The sequence below is a fragment of the Thermobia domestica genome, chromosome 3 (genome assembly GCF_964235325.1).
Source record: "Thermobia domestica chromosome 3, izTheDome1.hap1.1, whole genome shotgun sequence".
Taxonomy (NCBI): Eukaryota; Metazoa; Arthropoda; class Insecta; order Zygentoma; family Lepismatidae; genus Thermobia; species Thermobia domestica.
In genome coordinates this window covers 146,447,217-146,467,392 of record NC_137456.1, presented here as the reverse complement: position 1 = coordinate 146,467,392, position 20,176 = coordinate 146,447,217, and the positions used below count along the sequence as shown (strand labels likewise).

At 33.9% G+C, this 20,176-nt stretch overlaps 1 protein-coding gene across 2 annotated transcripts in view; it reads left to right on the top strand.

The window, feature by feature from the left end:
- The window catches only part of LOC145680796 (macrophage mannose receptor 1-like), a 46,496-nt gene extending 31,014 nt beyond the window's left edge, over positions 1-15,482 (top strand). For both annotated transcript variants that reach the window (XM_081751837.1, XM_081751836.1), the window contains 4 exons: positions 361-609; positions 4,811-4,978; positions 9,124-9,390; positions 15,118-15,482. In XM_081751837.1, coding sequence (XP_081607963.1) covers positions 361-609; positions 4,811-4,978; positions 9,124-9,390; positions 15,118-15,269 — 836 coding nt within the window. In that variant the 3' untranslated portion in view covers positions 15,270-15,482. The remainder of the gene's footprint in view (positions 1-360; positions 610-4,810; positions 4,979-9,123; positions 9,391-15,117) is intronic.
- The last annotated feature ends 4,694 nt before the right edge of the window (positions 15,483-20,176 follow it).

Here is a 20,176-nt window from a genome sequence, read left to right as displayed (position 1 = left end):
AGCCAGATCTTTTTGCTTCCCTAAATGCCACTTAGAATATTTGTAAATAAACTAACTATCAGGAATTTGGTATCCTCAACATTGCACACTTCTTTTAACTAGTTCTTTAAATACATTCAAGTACTGAAAACAACCTTGTTCCCTCCATCTACAAGATATATTTCAATCTCATTTGAGCACATTTGATTTTTATTTATTTACTTCCCTATATATTTAGCACATTGCCACCCAATTGTGAATTACTTATTACACCTATCTATTCCTAAAATATTTTTTTACAGATATGTTACAATAATCTTCATGTAGTTTTATTTCTGAAAGAAAATTCCTTGTCTTATTATGAAATATTTTACATTTCAGAACCACATAAACCACCTCCAAAATATAATTGTCTCAAAGGTATAGGATTTTATAAGCTTCACAAAGAGAAGAAATGTTGGGAAGAAGCTAATAACATATGTGAAAAAGAAGGTTCCCACTTAGCAATTATTAACTCTACAGCCGAAGCTCAGTACCTTAGAAACCTTGTAAAGGAAGCAAACAACTCCGATTTGGTACATGTTGGTTTCTATGATAAAACCCGTAAAGGATATTTTGTTACAGTCTTTGGTACGTATGCCATAGTATTTTAATCAATAAATTAATATATGATATTTTTTCTACTTATGCACTTACAACGTACTTACGTACTTACGTTTTACTTACGTACTTATGTACTTACAACGTTTGTTTAACTTTCTTTGTTAATATTACAATTCTTCATATTGAGACTATTGAAATGATAATTTAGATTATAACTATCTTATTAAAAGGAATAACTTCGAGGTTATTATTTAAGTGAATTTAAGCTTATTTAAGATGAAAACTGAAAAATATACAAATAGAATGTTTTCTAAAAAAGCAGTAATGAAAGATTTTTTTGGAATAAAACACATAGTGTGTTTGGAACATTTTAAGAATGGTTTTGTATTATCAAGATGTCAGTCTTTAATGACTATATTATATAGACCATCTTCCAGGCAGTTACTGTTAACTGTTCATAGCAGATACAAAGAAGATTTCTTCTTTTAAAAGCACTCCTAGCACTTTTTTCGTAATGAGAACTGAGGATCTGTATCAGTGTTTGTTTGAATTACTTGTGTTTCGTGCAAATGCTCTTCCTTTTAAAAATAGGTACTATTCAGAAAGTCAAATCTGAAAAAAGGAGAAATTTGCTCAGTAATTTCTAGTTTACCTAGATATCATTATTGAGATGACATTGCAAACAGAGGTGTTATTGCAATGCAGGATTCAAAATGAAAAAACGCATAATTCCTTCGCTGGGTTAAAATGAAAATTTCAAATGCACAATTCCTATGTGTTACATACCCGTGAAATATGATGTTTTCGTTTATAGCGGTATCAATTTCAATAGCATCGGATCTATCACTGTTCATCTCAGAGACTCTGAAAACTATGGATTTGACATTAATATCGACTATTTACAATCATTTTTATATATATTTTCCTCATCCTCCTCCACGTTGCTGAATTTTTATTTAAAAGACATCAGAAGTGTTACTGTTCAAATCAGCGACCCGAAAACTATGAGTTCGGCATTAATATAGGTCATTTTCAATTATTTTATATATCCCTCTTCTCCTCCCGCATGTTGCGGGGATCGGAAGTGCTACTATTCGTCTTAGCGACACGGAAAAATATAGATTCGATACTAATATTGGTCATTTTCGATCATTGTTATGTATCTGCCCCTCCTTCCTCCCCTAAGTTGTAACGCCAAAGTGATATAATAAAAAAAACATCCCTGGTCCTACCGTCATCTATATTGAAAATTTGATCAAGATCGGTCGGTGCTTCAAGAGTTATTAAATTTAATTTATTTTTTATATCTTCTCTCGTCTCAATTCCCTAAATTGCACTTTCAAAGTGAATAGACAAAACTTTCTCAGGCCAGAACCCATCTACGTTGGAAATCTGATCGAGATCGGTCGCGTGGCTCAAGAGATTATGAGTCACAAACAAAGTCACTTTGAATTTTATAATATAGATTGGCAAATTAATTGCACATTTGAGTATATTTGTCTTGCACAGTACTATAAAAATTTTAATAATATCTAATACTTCACTTTAGAGGTCTTTGTCTTGTTTTTTTCGGTAACCATGAACATAGCTTTCTCCACTGTCAAGCTGTTTTTAATAGTTCTTAAGAGTTAGAACCAATTCTTCCACTTTAAAGAACAATTTAAGATTCATTTTCTATTTAAATAATTATTGCATCTGCTTATGAAAATTCCAAAGCATCTGATCACATGTTCCAACTAGCAGATTCTACAGATTCACTAAACTGTCTTTTCACGATTTCCACCTTTCTTCGACGTCAAAACCTTACTCAAATTAGTGACAAACGCAGACTGTACCAACGCATTCGCGAAACGTATCATATATATTGTTAGTGTCATAGATCATACAGAGGACAAACCAGACGCATCATAACAACGACACAAGGAACACAAGAGCTACATCAAGCTTCAGTAATTCATCATTTAGAACTACTAGAGCAAGGCTCAAAACTAGGACATAGAGTCAATTTTAAAAATACTACCATGCTAGTCAAATCCAGTAACTTCTGGGCTAGAATAATAAAGGTAGCGTTTAAACCGTGGGTTTAAATTCAGTTATATCACGAAGATCCTTTCGGGGAACAAAAACAGAAGTTCAATAATTCATAACCACAACAAGCAAACAGGAACCAGCATTTTATTCAACCAATGATTGGCCATAATCATAGCTCCTGCACAACCTTTACATAGCCACTTCATGTATGTTCACACATCTCCAGTCCCTTTGTTACAATTACTGAACATGAATGCAATGCCTGTATTTGAAATGTCGTACGTTAACACTTTAGCCTAGCAGATTTGCTCGAGAAAATTTTATTGAATCCTTTGGTGATTTCGTGATGTTTGTTTAATTTCTGATGAATTTATTTATACTGATACATGCAAAAGTACCTAATTTCATCTGCTTAGTCCAAATAAAATAATCAAATATAAGATAATTCGTATCTAACATTCATTCACTGCAACTATTGTCTGCTGGGTTTGTAATCAATTTCAAACTACTGAAATGGCATTTGTATAGCATTTAATTATTTTAATGAGATTTTTATTATTTGTAGATCACTGGACTTTAGTGGAATAACTACTTGTATTTTCCTAAGAAAGTCAATACCCAAAACGTTTTGTGAACTGTGTATATTCACCATGGATTATGGACGTAAACTAGTTATAACTATTTAGAAAACTATAACATATCTATCTCTGTATACAGTACGGAAAGCTTCGCTGTACTTGTTCAAACATGACTGAAAGAATTCTCAATTTCAATTAAATGACTATGTGCATAGTGTGTCTTATACACATGGTTGAGTGCGTTACGTTCGACAGATTTTTAAAATGCAAATATCTTATGAAAACCCATGGTCCACAACAATTCTGTTCTATCGGACCTGTTGAGCTTCTTCATGCTAAGCGGTTAGTGTACGCATTTTCGACGTGGGAGACCCGGGTTCGATTCCCGGCGGGAGCTCATGTGGTTTGGATTCCACGTTAATCAGTAGGTCCAGTCTCATAAAACCTCACTGCGGAAAGGAACGTTAAAATCAAAATCAGCTCTATCGCATCTGTCCAAAATTCAATTTTCAATGTAACAATGTTGGAGTATGTACAGGGATCCCGTTCCATTCCTTTCTTTTCGTCTTCCATGGACAGTAAGATTACGTTGTAGACCCCATTCAACAGTACAAATAAATAGAAACATCCATTGACTTGCTTTCAGGGCTTTATAAAGGAATATAATGAAAGTGTGTATCACGGACTTCGGTTTCCTACTTCGTAGAATAATAAAACCAAGGAGTTGGTCTGGCAGTATAACTTATGTAGAATTCCCTTATACATTCACATTCACACTTGATATTTGTTGACTCCTTATAATCCGAAGTAGGTAGCATTCATATTCACTATCTCCTTCATCTTAAATACGTCCAATTCACTTCGTAATCGTATTAATTTAAAATAATGAATCCCCTTACGAAATTTTTAAACCACGGCCATAAACTCAGTACGTCCTCTGCAAAAAAGATTCACGGCAAATTATTTTCTTAACGTTTCGTTAACGTTTCAAATAAATAAAAATGTTATCCAAGGTGACAACTATCTTTCGTTTTCACCGCCTGAAATATATTTTGTAAACTTTGAGGCAGTTAGTCTCATGTTCATAGTGTCGCGGAGGAGGAGGTTATGAACCCGACCCTTATATCCGCTAATGAAGTAGTTGAAAGTTAATTTTGTAAGATTTAAACTCAGGCTCATGAGAAATTAGGGTGGTAGATTCTTCAGTTTGCAATCCATGAAATATTTGAAATGACACTTTTGCTCATATCCCAAACTTCGATCATGTTCTTTTTATAGGCAAGCGTTTCTGCATAAGCGTCCTTTGCATTTCTTTGATCTCGATAATTTTATCTGTTTTCTCCAGTACCAAATTATTTTCCTGGCGCTTTTTTGTTATTTGGTTAAACGAAAAATATGCATGAAAATGGTCCTTTATGCACCCTTCCTCACGTAGATTTCACATTTGTAGGCTCTTTTCTTGCGCTAATTCTATATTGCGCCACTTGCAAGTATTTCTGATTTAATACTTGAAAGTAGTGACACCAAATCCGTTAGATATATAAAAAAGATCAATGTTGTGTAGACTCAACTTTTGCATCTGTGTTGGAATTCACTGTTTCATTTTTATTTATTTTTAGGTTATCCACTGGCAGACACTGGTTACACCCGATGGGCTAGAGGACAACCGAGTGGTATTGGTTATAGTAATTGTGGAACCATTAATTTAGAGGGTAAATTGGTAAATGTAAACTGCGAAGAAGAGAATCTAGAATTCATTTGTGAATATAAATATCCTGCAGATATAGGTAGGTTTTAATATAAAATACATTGCTTATATGTAAAATATTATTTTCTTATATTCATATGGTGATTTGCCATGATCTTATTTATTAGGTTAACAATTATGAACCATGCTGATTTAAGCTTCAATTTCTGATTTCTAACAGGCATTGGTCTCCGTAGAAAAGTTACCTCAGAAGAATGTTAGTTCAAAGTTCGAACAGTACTTTTTGTACTATCTATGAAATTTTGAATATTCTACTTTATTAGAAAACCCTGTTCTCTTTGATATAGCTCATTGTATATCACAAGTGTTGGGCGTAAAACTTCACACACTATTGACCTCAAGATCTGATGTTGTTAACACTAAGTTTCAGTGTTCTTCCTCCCCTTACATGTTTACCTAGATACATTTTACATTTAGCAGACACCATTGGACTCCTGAAATGTTTTTGAATGAAATTAAAACGTGGTATAAATATTGTCTTCACCAAATATCAAACTTACTCGGTTAGGTAAACAATGCCTCTATTCTAAATTCTACTTACCTAAGAATCTACGTGCAACATTAATTATAAATGATGCTTATACTATATGTCTGATATTATAATCATCGAAATGTATTTTTTGTTCACTCTCAAACAGAAAAAAAAATACTTTGCGCAAAACAGTAAAATAAATTATACAACACTTAATCATAGATTACAACTACATTAATATTTGCAATAGAGTTTTCTTTTATCTTAACGGCAAAACTTCCCCAAATCCTTCTTACCCACAGATGCTCTGTTAAATTATAACCATAAAAAGATTCAAAGTGTTGAAAAATCGTTATTCTTTCCATCATTCATAAAGAATGTTGTTTAAATTAGTACGAAAACTCTAATGACAATGAAGCCATTAATAGACAGATTATGATATTAAAATAGCATTTAATTTCTCAAAATCAAAATCAAAGTCAAAATGAGATTATTCTTTCCCTGCCTGCAAACATGATAGAGAAATGAAAGCTGTTATTGATTCAGCATTCCGCCTGGCAAAATTTAAGAACGTTGAATCTGCAAATGTAAAAATATTAAGTATAGAGAAAAACAACAACGGAATTAAATAGAATCCAATTTCGGTAAATAAAACATCAAATTATTTGCTATATTGGCCCCTGAAATTATCCTCCATAAATTTAGTGTAATAGAGAACTTTCCACATGATCTATTAATTAGAAATCATTTTCTTAAACCACATGAAATTAAAGTGACTATGGATCAAAATCACTGTTATTTATTAGAGTTTGAAGCCACCAAAAGGGTTTATGGGGCAAGGTAGAAATTTTATTAAGGTCTACAAAAAGTACGTAGTGTTTTTAAAAAAGTGTTGAGCGCCATACTTTGTGCTAGGAAATATATTTTACACCAAAGTCTAAGGTGTTACTGCCTTTAAAATTGGTAAATTAATAGACAAGTAATAGACAAATAAATTATGTTCAGTGGCTAATAGAACTGTTCAAATTAAAATATGTAACCATTGGTGTAGCTTTCTGTTGGTTCCAGAAAATACATTTCTGGAACCAACAGAAAGCTACACCAATGGTTAAATATTTTAATTGGAACAGTTCTATTAGCCACTGAACATAATTTATTAGAAAAGCTTTAGAATCCTTTAGAGAGGAAAATAGAACCGAAGATAAATACAATAATTGGAAATACAGAAGATTATATAGCATCTAAAAATGACCTAACAATGGAAGAAAATGGAGATGAAATTTTGACATATATACCAGAATTAGAGGAAACGTATGAGTTATATATGAAAAGGAAAAGCCAAATATTTGGAAAAAATAGTAAATTCACGATAACCCGTTCTCTTTGCATGAACGAATACTTCAAATGGGAAAATATAAAATTACAAATATCACATAGAACCTTTAATATTGACATGGCTTCTTAGAGCATAATATCCAATTGTAACTGCTTGCAAACTTTTGATATGAGATTAAGTAACTAAACACTTTATTGTAATAAGGAATAGTAAAGCCATACATGATGCAATAAAGTTTGCCCGTTTAGAAATAATGGACAATATTTTGTATTTAATTTTGGACGCAAGAGATTTCAATAAACATGCATTTTCTCATACGGTGTCTTGGCCACCGATTCATAATTTTTTTCTGCAGTGGGAAGACATTTATAGTGTACATTCCTGAATGTAACAAAATTCCTGCTATTAAGATCGTATCTAGGAGGAATCACAACATTACACACTTATTACTATTATTAACAATCTCTTATATTTCTCATTAGTAGCCGATGTTGCAAAGTTATTAACGTGTCTACTTGCCACTTGAGACCCATGTGGATAATGCCCGGTAAGGCAGGAATTCTTCTTGCCTGTCCTCGTTACAATGTGACTTTCAGATTCAGCGAGTTCTTTAAAATAGGCACTTGTGGCAAACAGGATTACATGATCTCAGCGAGAGCCGTAGTCAAGAGTGTTGATCCTTTACCTATGCACAGACCCCGGACATTCTTAGACTATCACTAAAGAGTATTATTCATATAGGTTGACATTTACTTTACTTAAATTTCTAATAGCATAAACAGGGCAACACTAATAGCAATAACAGGGCTAGTTATTTGCTTCGTTAATTTTCAATGTGGCAATCCATTTGAAGTGGTCCAAAGATGATGAAAATAGTTGCTCAACCATCTACGAAAATTATAGAAATTAGAGTGTGATGAACTTTGTGTATGGGAAGGTCAATAACATCATTTGCGTTGTCATATGCACAAGTGTTCCTGAATGGCGGCCATCTTTCTTGTCAGTGGAGTGTCATTTTTTGCATTTGTACGCGTTTACGGAAATTAGGCTACAGTTTCTCAGAGCGTACTAATCAGATGAACACCAAACAAAAACCGATGTTTTTAGAAGAGATTGAGATACATGAAGAATATATACTTTGCTTCTAATAAATAGGCAGGGTTGCAAACCAATACATGAAATCATCAGAAAAAGTACAGGAAATTAAAATTTTAAAAGGGCTGTATTTTGGAATGGCATAAAGTGGGAGGTTCATAAGTCATATGCTGAATACTATTGCATGTAAAGAGTCCACACAAATATCCACAGCTATGATGCTACTGGCACCGTAGATTCATGGGGTCCTAAACTTGAAGTTTGTGACTTTGATGTCATTTTTGGGCGTAACATCTCAGAAGGGCAAACTGCTAAAAATTGCTGCCTGTGAATATAATATTGCAAAACTATCAGCAATGATTTTATATGAAGAGAAAAGTGAAGAGATGGTAAAAGCGCGAAGCAAGCACTTGCGTGACGATGATCGTAGCCCGGAAGAATTTAAATGTTTGGAAATGTTTCATGCTAGATCTCAAAACTACGCATGGTGCAACAATTAGGCCCGCTTTTGTTTGTGTTCAGTTGTACAGAACCTAGCGAGTGGCGTTTGATCCGTCTTTCTAGCTCCATGATCATTGCGAAGTCTATCTGGTAAAGGAGTTAGTTCCCCCTTGCACCCACGACACCCACCGTCGAACTGGACCGCGGTATTAAGCACTCAATATATTGACAAAATGTCATTGGAATCCAATCCCAGTTACGGAAGTTAATGTATTCACAAGGTTGCTTTAAGTCTATCAATTCTATATAAAGTAGATATCAGTGTTATAACGTAGAAATCACTGTTACCTTTTCATTATTCATATTTAAGCATACCGTACAAATCACTGTTACCTTTTTATTATGCATACTTAAGCACACCGCACAAACTTTGTTTAACATTTTCTCTCAATTTTAGTAATTAGAATTATTTCCCTTGTGCTATAAATTACATATGTTAAACTATGACCTAAAAGCTTATATAAAAAAGGTTAGTCTTAAGAAAATACGTTTGCTTAACATTTTTTTAATGACAGCAATAGTTTTAGTGTGCATTTCTGCGAACTCGAGGATAATGTTATATTGAACACAATGAAAAGTAAACTATAATTTCATAGTTCACTGAAGTGACAATTATTCTTACTTCTACTATATTTACTAGGTAATTTCTTTCGTATTTTAATCATAAACTTGGCCCCTTAATGTGTAATTGTAACATATATACCATATATGTATTTTATTAACTAACAAAATTTAAGTGTCTCAATTTTTTTTGCCCAAGATTGTAACCCTACTAAGCCGCATCCGCCATCCCAACCTGGCTACGAATATATTTGTGGGCACGGATATTACAAGGTTTACACTGAAATGAGAACATGGGAAGAAGCTAACGAAACATGTGAAAATGATAAAGGTTACTTGGCAGTCATTGAGAATGACAGGGAGGCCATGATTTTAAGAGACATCCTCAAGAGAGCAAGCGTACACGGTCCTACTCTGATTGGTTTCTATGATAGAACTAAACGAGGGGATTATGTTACAGTTACAGGTACGTTTCACACTGATTTTATATCTATCTTAATTATGGAAATTACTTCACTGTATAATTAATAAAAAGCTATTTTTAATGTATCTTTTTAGACATAAAAGTGTACTTATACATTAAAACAACATTGAAACATTTCTAAACGAAAGTAAGAAAATAGAACAAAATGCAGATAAACTTCCTGAAAACAGTGCCTGCTTTCAGCTTGTACATGTGGAACTTCACATATAAAGATAAAATTTCATTTCTTTGATATACATTTCGAATGTGTTGTTCTTTTTAAACCAGTCATTTTCAGTTGTCTGTTTTATGAAGTTAGAGTTTGTTGCTGGAATTCTCATAAATTCTATAAATAGTAGAGAGAGGGCAATAAATTTAGCCTTCATTGAAAATAATAGTGACAGGCAAACAATGCACAGTCAGTGGTTTATTAGATGTACTATTTGTTGCTCATGACTAATTATACGCTAGAAACACTTGTTTTATTCTATTTCACATAGCATTTTTCTTTTCTTTCCTTGCTCAATCAATTCTCAGCATCCTGGCTCCGAGTATAAAAGCACATCCCTACAATTCGAAATGTCCGGGTTAAGAATTCAAGACCCTGTTATTCACACATGAGTATGAGATGTGGATGTGTCACTAAAAGGTGAGATTTGAACTATATGTACAAAGTGCGTCCTCCGAAAAGAGAAACCCAACAACTTGCAAAGAAAGTTAGGATAAAATGAAAATGTTTATTGATAATCGCATTCACGTCCTTTGTCAGCAACGAAACTACATCTAACGAGACGTGTAGTTTAAGATAGGGTTTGCACCAATACATTGTATACTACACTTTACTGTAGAGACCCGAATCTTATATCTGATGTACTAAAAGAATGCGCGGTAACCATTAAATAAGAAAAAAGGGCTGAATACTTATTACAATACTATTCTATGAAACAGGATATATTTAGCAACGTCTACATCATTTGCGAGGATATTATAGACAGCAAGACGAGATAAAAGTGTAGACCAACCAGTGTGTAGTAATGCTTCGTTTGAGAGCTACAGCAAGCCAAAAAGATATGGGGGAAATGTAAAATTAGAAACAATTCGATAACAAAATTTCGGATCAAAGTCGGGAAAAGCCCATTATTTTCAATATTAAACTCCTTTTAATACGTAAAAGGATAAACCAAAAGAGACTGGGGAACTCATTTGGTGAAGAACTATTTTGGTGTTTTGTTAAAAGTGCGATGGGCAAAATAAGCAATAATCAAGTGCAACATACTCACAAATAAAAGTCACAATTGATTGATTGAGATTGGATTAGTCTACTCAGTCTTACTACAGAATAAACTCTCGAAGGAACAACAGAAATGAATGTTCTAAATACACTGTCTGAAGAGCGGTTCTGAATTGCCCGTGGCTCTTACCTCAGCCAAAAAATTTCATTTAAAAAGTAGCCGTTGATCATAATATATTGACTGATCAGTGTATATTTTATTGGCTTGGACTTTACTAAATAGTCTCTGTGATGTTGCTGTCATTAAGGGCAAAAGGATTAGATGCAGTTGCAACCTCACATTTTTCAACATCACACAATTTTAACACCTTAACATAAAGTAAATATTCGAAACTTAATTGGCCCCCCTTTCATTCTGGGCCTATCCTGCATTGTGAGCCCTGCGGGCCCGTTAATTACGTCACAGCGTATATCCGCAAGGCTCTTAGTCAGTCTATTAAGATTTCGTTTGTGCTTTTCATCAACGCACTAACATTTTATCACAGTGCCAAAATATGAGCATACGTATTGCAGAATGGTAATAACTATGTTTAAATTCTAGAAAAAATAACGCTATCTAGAAGTCGCAAATATTTTATGTCGAAAATGAAAATTATTAGTTAGTAATATTATCATTTAACATTTCGTTGCTCCTTGAAGCTTGTCAGGGAGCACTGGGGTCGGAAACTGAGAAAAAGTGGTCAAAAATCGTTCATTTCGAAACAATGGAAGTTGACGGACATCTGCCTACTGCTCTCTACGTAATTGTCCTTTCTGAATCGATGGTCCAAAAGTGTGGATACTCCTCGCATAAATGTCAAGTACTGCAAAACGTAACAAAAGGAACAACGTAGAGGAGTAATAAACATAAGGAGAAATCGGGGAGGACACAGAACAATGAAAACTGCCATCTTGAAATCCACCATCGTGAATCATACATGCAGTTTATAAATTGAAAACATACCATGTTGATGCCTTACATGAATTGGACATCGCTAGCCAGTACGAAGTTATGACAGTTGTTAATATGCACCCAAGAATCGGTTAGAGGTTCAATGTGCTCTCCCTCTAATTGTATGTGAAGCTAATAAAAAGACGGTGTGAAACAAATATGTGTTTAGATACAAAGTTAAACTTCGTGGTTTTGCATTCCCACCATCTTCGAAGAAACACCAATACTTACTGGAATGTAATTTATTTCAGGATTACGTTGTTTCGGCAAGGTTAAAAGATTTAGTATAGAATTTTCTTATATACTATTGCATTGGCGTGTAATATACAGCAGCTTCACATGATTGATAGTTTATGACTGCACTACGTATGAGACTTACACTACAACATTGATTCAGGGACGAAGGACAATCCAAATTACGTACAAGACAATATGACCTTTCCCTTTGTAAGGCTCAGATAGCAGATCTTGATTGCGATCAACACAACATTACTCATCATGCATTTGCAGTTAGATAGCCTTTTAAGGATCTTATGGAACAAATTGTACCATACGGGTGTTTTATGGTACATTGCGTTACACCTCTTCTATTTGAGCTTTTTCGTTCGGTTTTTTCCAAGTCCAGAGGCATTGTAGAACACGTTACGTATTGACTCACACCTTCCTGCATCGAGACATAGAAGGTGATGCCTTCATAAATTTAAACAAAATATTTTCATTTATTAGGCCTATGTTCATTATTTTTTGGCGGGCTTATCTTTTTTGGTGGGCACTACTTTTACGCCTCAGATACATGATGGAGACAAGTAAATGGTACCACCTGAAAGGTAGTTCTATTCTGAAGAGAATGATGTGCGAACCATGATCCTCGGGTAATTAGGGAGGTCTCAGGGAATTTTTACAAAATATCCTTATGTATATGGGAATATAGGAAATTGTCGATATATTTTTGTCGGGCTTAGTTTTGCACCTAGAAGCTTGAAATTTGGCACCCACATTTAGTCTACCAATTAGTATTTATCAGATTTTTTTCGAGATCTCTACGTTCACATAGAGCCGTTCCAGAGAAGCCCAAAATTTAAAAAAAAATGTTTTTCCACTAGATTTTCCCTTTGACCTCACTTTTTCCCTCTTCTGGTATATGGCATGGGCATGCAAGTAATACCATTTTAAAGCCTGCTCTACTCTAAAGAAAATGAGGTGTGAACCATAATCCTAGGTTAACTAGTGACGATGCAGTAGCTGCTTGACTGAAAGTCTAAAAAATACCCCAAAAACCCAAGATCTTAAAAGGGATAGGGCTGTGTCCTCCAGGAGCACTTGGGAGCAGCTATTTCCAATGCTCTACCTTGGTACTACTCACGGACAACTCAATAAATCCTATTTTACAGACAGGGGCGGATCCAGGGGGGACGATCGGGGCAACCGCCCCCCCCCCAGAAGAGGAAACTTTCTTATTTTATATATATAAATAAAACCCATCCCAAAGTTTGGAGCCCTTAAAAGTAGCAGTATGACAACCCACCACCCCCAAAAGTCGGACATTGATCCGCCCCTGTTTACAGATAAGGGAGGATAATGTTAGACTGCAGAGCTAGTAACATCAGCGTATATGTAACTTGTAGGTAACACTAACAAATCTACCATATTAATGACATGACAATAGATAACAAATAAAACTCTCCATTAAACACAAGTATTTGAGTCTAATGTACTATCCAATCGCTTTCATCGACCTCAGAAACGATATAAATGATTAAAGCATATCATATTGTTTGGTTTATATTTTACTCATTTTTCGGCACTTTTATTTGTTCATGTTTACATGCATTTTATAGACAGCGAAAATATAACTATGTCCTGAAACTCCGGATTCGGAAGCAGGATATATTCTTATAATCATATATCAATACCGATTTCATAGGAGGCAAAGTTAACAAAATCGATTTTTGACCGCTTTTTCTGTTTCCGACCACTGTGCGCCGAGGAGGAAACATAAGCAACTTCTTCTTTAAAGTAAACGACTTACTTGAATTAAAGTTTGGTCATGAAATTTGGACGTAAAATAGGACTAGAGGTAGTTAAAAGGAATTACGCACAAACTCAAAATTCACCGTTATCATACAATTTTTCGATACTTGAAAATGAGCAAGAAGAAACGACTCAACCTATTTCCTCGCAACAATTTTAACGCTATTTGCTGTTTCCTTAAAAAAAAAAAAAAAAAAAAAAAACTAAAAATACCAGCCAAACATTAAATAATACATAGAAAAAACTCCGAAAATGAAATATGAACCCATGATCCAAATAGGCGGGACTCTACTGTGATGCCATGATAATTGATAAATTCTTAAAATTATCATAAATATGAAAATCTAAATCTAAAATGTGACGTTTCAGTAGAGTTAATGAAAAATTATTAAATAGCCAATAGCCTATGTTAACAAAAAAGAACAATGGAGTATAAGGAAAGAACAATGAAGAAATAAAAAAGTGGGATATCACCCAGTGGAATTTAAATAAGGTTCAAAAGCTTAACCCTTAAAGCACCAAGCCTAAATCATCAACGTTGTTTACCAAGCTTGGGTCTTCTAAAGACCCCAACTATTATTTTAATTTCTCAACTTTTTTTGCACTTTTTAACGAACGTATCATTGATTAATTATGCATCAGACATCCCAAAAGGATGCAGGGTACATAAAAATCGACAATAAATTGATTCTTATAGTTGCAGCAGTATCATCAAATATCACCCTCTGGGATCCCTAGAGGACCCCGCTTGGTGTGTTAAGGGTTAAGACATAACAGAAAAAATCAAACAGAATGGCTGTAGAGATAACTAAAGAAATGACACTCAGTTGTGTTTACAGCGAAGGAACATGCAGTCTTCATTTATTTTATTGCAATTTCTATAGTCGAAGAGGAATTTCTTTATAACTAGAATTAAGTTTACTGCATTGGTCAAGACATTACTTTGATCTGAAAGTAACATTGTGTAAGATAGCAAGATAGGACCAGATAATTTGAAGCAGATAACTGTGAGTTGTCTCATAGCAATGCTTTGTGATCCCTTGTCGTCGTGCTGTTGCCTAGTCGCCTAACTTAAAGTACATAGAAACATTTACGTTCGAAATTGAGAATGAAATCTTTTCATCACAAAAGTAAATTCGTACTATAAACGAGGTCAATACTTTCTCCCATATTGACTATTGTTCGTTTTTCCGTTTCAGTTTGTTTCTTTTTAAGTTAACAAATATATTGAGTAGTTTCTCGAAGAGTTCGAGTAATAATCTACATAAGTAATGAAATATTACAATTTCTTGCTAAATGCCCAGGGAAATAATAAAACACAAATATTGAGCTTGATCCAAATTGTAAACTAATGCACTAGATATATTTAATAGTTGCTGCTAAACAAAATAAAAGCTGCGGACATTTTACAATTGTCAGCGTGAGTCAATCTAATTGTTTGTTTATGTTTGTTTCTTTTTCATTCATCTATACACAGGAATGCCTCTCTCAAAAGTATTTTATGGCTGGGCACAAGGAGAACCAGATGGCCTTGGCCAGCAAAACTGCGGTGCGATGAATAGAGATGGATCCTTAAATGATGTTTCATGTACGTCGAGACTTCCTTTTATTTGTGAGAAAAGCTTGTAGTTATATACATATTGCAATATTGTCTTATAAACAGTGAAAATATTACAATTTTAAAAGATATTGTTGAACTTAAATATAGTTCTTGTAAATAATAAAAGGAATTGCCGATATTTATTAATGCTAATATACATATTCTGTACGTTAAGATAATTGTAGTGCTTTTATCGAGATTTTAAACGCAAATATAAGCAATAAACTTCCAGAATAAAATTATGGATTTGCTTTCATTTCAACCGAAAATGTAATCTCCTCCGACCCTCGCACATCAATTCTGACTGTTTTTGTGCCACCTTTTGTATGAAAAGCTGCTCAATATTATAAAATTTAATTATTACCATTCATATCTAATCCTGATTGAATTTACGACAAGATTACTTAAATGTTTAAAATGTTCAATATGGTTATAATACGCTTTCATCGTTTTCTATGAAGATTGTTTCATTTTAGTCGTTAAAATAAAGATTACGAAAAATTTGAAAAGAGAATGTTATTAAGATGCACATGTACATTTTGCTAAGAAAACGACTTATTATGTGTATCATAATATAATCCATTTACTTCCTATAAAGAAAATATTTCTGTTAGTGTGAAGTATTATGCATAATTTCCTTGCACCATGTCTAAGGCCTGCTGGCGAACTACTAGACAGAGGTCCCCAACCAAACTGTTAAAAGGCGATTAAAGCATTCCACCGAATAACGCTGTAAGGTACATTTTAGTGAATTCTAGAAAACAGAGAAATCTTAAATTATGTTCTTTGGCTATATCATTGTTCCATTCAGACACAAGTTTTCAGCATACTAGTTTCATCACTTGGTCATAAACTTTCAGCATATGTTACTCATATCCTGTACAGAACTTGATTTCACTGGTATCACAGCACATTCCAAAATGTAACGCATAGCTTATTCGTATGTTTATTTCAATTTAAAAGACTTCAGTTCAATTTGCTACAAGCTAAGACAGTCTATGTTATGCGACTGTAGTTACACTAAATTTTGCAAAACATAAAAGTATTAAGTCTTATTAGTTACACATTTCTTACATCTTTATTTCAATGTCACAGTGACAATCTCAGCTTTGCTTGATTTGCGTGTGTTACTTTAAACATCCAAAACCTTCAATTAATGACAACCTACATTTCATACGAGTGATGAAAAAAAGAAGAAGACAAGGGTTAAGTTTAAGGGTAATATGAGTACTTTTCTACTCTCCGCTTCTCTCAACGAACTTCACATATTCAACCAATAGCTTGAATACATGTAATATGTAACTACACATTTAATTGTTTTAAGCATTGCTCTACTTTCATTTATCATGAGTTTGAATAAACAGTCTGAATTAATTTACCAAATTACAAAGTTTGCAATATGCAACTTCAAATAAAACCTACTATATTAACGCCATTAGAAGCATCTGAAAATTATAGTTTAGTCATAATTTGCTCACTAAATATAATAACTAAGAAATTAAACAATCCGACATGAAAAGAAATTAAACAAAAAAGATATGTCGATCCTGACTCGATACTGAACTGGAATAAGCAAAATTAAATGTCGAGTCCCAGTCAACAAACGCCCAGAAAAAGTTAATTATACTTTCGTTTTGACAGCTTTACATTACTGTTACCTATCATTTTGATACTACTTCAGTTTTCCTTTGTACCTTGTACTTACAAGCTGTTACTATTGACAATCTCTTTCATATTCGGAGATCCGAACATTATTGCAGTGATAAGCACAGCAAAACGCTTTTCTTTTAAATTTTACATTTTTTGGTGGACCCAGCTGTTCCTGTTGGTATTTAATGTAATACAGATGTATTTATTAGGTTTATATGAATGAAATATACGCATAGGTGTTTTTTGCAAAGGCAAAGAGAAAGAAAATGAATACTATGAGAGCTAGTTAATCAAAATAGTCACGGTATTCAACAACAAACTTTGGTCATCGCTAAATCAATAATTGTATAAGTGGCGAAACAAGCCTGGTTTCTGCGAGGCATAGAAGTCCTTACCTGTAAGCTCCACCGTCCAATAATAAGGTAAATTCTGAGGTTTAAACATATATTATGCGCGTGTGGTTTCTCGCTAAAAGTTTAATCGCGTTTATGATAAAGTATGATCCTATAAAAATGTTATCCTGTTCTTTTATCCTTCAAAAAAGTATATTCGTTAGTGTGGAAACAATTTTCTTGCATAACAATTAAGGCCTGTTGACGAACAATAGGACAAAGACATGATAAGTCCCTGTTTAGAAGTTTACAGTCTGTTTAGAAAACTTTTCTAAATGTTAGTCATGATCTTATCTTATTCCTGACCATTTAGGATTGTCAATAGATCCAGTTGGCATCAAAATTAACAATCTGACAGGGAATTTAGTTGGTTGTTGGTTATTATCACAGAACTGCATACCTCCAGATGGCTATTCTTGTTGTCCGATATCATCTAATTTGGCACGCATTTTCAGTGAAAATGTTTAACCTCACTGATAGCATGGAGCCGTCGATTGTCAGTGGTATGGTGCAGTAGTAGCCCGATGCCATTAACTGATGTAGTTCTGCAAAGTTTGTTTTGTGTACACGGGCATCTCTGGTAGGAGAAGGGGTGCATCCCCCCAAATACGTATTTTGATAAGAGATAAATGGATCAATGCTGAAGTATTTAAATCTAAATGGAAGAAGTAAAAACATAGGCAGAACAAATTAAAGTTATGCTTGTTCTTAAACATTAGGTTAATGTGGTTAGAATGTCCACCTGACGTGTGTCGCTTTCAAAGAAGGATTTTTTTTTTAAAGTTACGCTTCGTGGTTAGTCAAAGTCGTCTCTGCTTCACGCATACAATTTTTTCATTGCTTAACCAGGAACAATTGCTTTCCATGACGAAGGGAAACTGGAGGAAGGAAGGAAAAGATGTATAGAAAATTTAGCTGCGAATTAAGAAGGGACATCTATAAACACAGGAAAATATACAATAGAAGCGAAGGTGCCAAGAATAATTTAAAAAGATGAGAAATTTGAATATTATACAAGGTGTTTTAAAACAACACCGACAATGTTTGGGAGGTGATTCCTGACACCAAAATAAGACGAAAAGTATAGACAAACCTGGGTGCACAAGCGCCGAAAATGTAAAAAAAATGAACTTTAAAGGCCCATAGCTCCAAAACTATGGGACCTACCGTAGTGGAGTCAAGACTTCACTAAGGAATTAATATGGGTACTATCCAAAAATACATTTTTCAGAATCCTAAGGTACTCAAGAAGTAAATTTTATAGTGGGAGTATAGCTACAGGCATATAATTTGAAGTACTCTCAAACTACCTCCATAAAAATTCTTGCGGAAATATCACATGATTCTGAAACTTGGATATCTCAATTTCTTTATTTTTTTCATTTTTTACACATTTTTAGTCAATTACTTTAGTAAAGTATCTCTACAGTATTATCACTATTTATTCAAAAGTCATGATACGTACCTCATTTTCTTTGGCATGAACCAGTCTTTCAAACGTAACCACTCGCATGTCTCTAGCATGTACCACAGTGGAGGGGCTCAAAATCGAGGAAAAAGGGATTTTTGACAAAAACTTCCCTTTTTCGCGAATTTTGTCCACTATGGTACATGCTAGAGACATGCGAGTGGTACCGTTTGAAAGACTTGTACATGGCAAAGAAAACGATGTACAATTCATATTACCACAATGAACAGTCTTGATGATGATGATGATAGTATAGAAATTCACCAAAAAGGTATTATCTAGGAAAAATATGTAAATCGGCTGTAGCATCAAAACTATTCATCCCAGGGCCACTCTTAGTATCTCATTCTCTTCATCGAAAGCAAAGTTCTTTTTAGTAGCATTCGCATGATTGTATCTTATACCAAAGGGGAGATATTCGCGATGAAATAAAGGATTTTTAAAAAAGAAAGTCACTTGTTCCCAATTTGAGCGAAAAATTTCCCTCATTTGGTACACTTTAGAGAAATTGTTCGGACGCAGTTGCAAACACTACTTTATTAGAAACAAAATGGGGTATGAACTATGATCCTACAATAAATAGTCTTGACGCAATAGATGATTGAGTGAAAGTCTACAAAATACCTCAAAAAAGCCATAATTTTAAAGGGTTAACAGTCTCCATATCGGTTGAGGCACTATTCACATCGTGAAATATTTCTGAAGTTTCCCTCCTGGTAAAAATTCTGCCGTTGCGTGTTCAGCCACGTTCTTAAGACATTCCTCATTTTGAGGTTTAAAAATAATAATATAGAAGTACACAGTTAACGGATCAACTCTAAGTTTCTAGAACAATATAGCAGAGTGAAAACATTTTTAAATAGAACTAACAGCACGTTTGTAGGTAACGCGGACGAATTTAGAAAAGTGAAAACAAAAACAATTCCAGTTCCGTGAAATGAAAGTATTATAAAAAACCGTAGACAATTCAGTCTAGGTGTGCAGATAATCTATCAACCTCCTAGTTACCACTCTTGCTTCGTAGAAAAGTGACATTGGGAAGGAGTAGTTCTGTTACTGATGGCAATGGACGTAAAGACACTGTAAGTACGCTCGCATAGAGCTCTGTTAGTGACTCTGGTGAAAAATACACATAGACAGTCCTGACATGTAAGACGAGAATGTGAACCCTTCAATTATCTTGTAAATATCATTCATTTAATAAGCTCTTTTGGTAATGGTTTATCTTATATGCACTTTGTTATATATTGTTGTAATAAATTAGTTTTCTTCATGTAAAGCCTATAAAAGTGAATTTCTAACTCTATACTACCTGCCCTATGGCATTCAATCAATCATATTATTTTTTAAAGATTTGTTATGGCTCCCCCCGAGGAATTTAAGCTCTCGTTGTTAAGACTGTCTTGTGTACATTTCACATACTTGT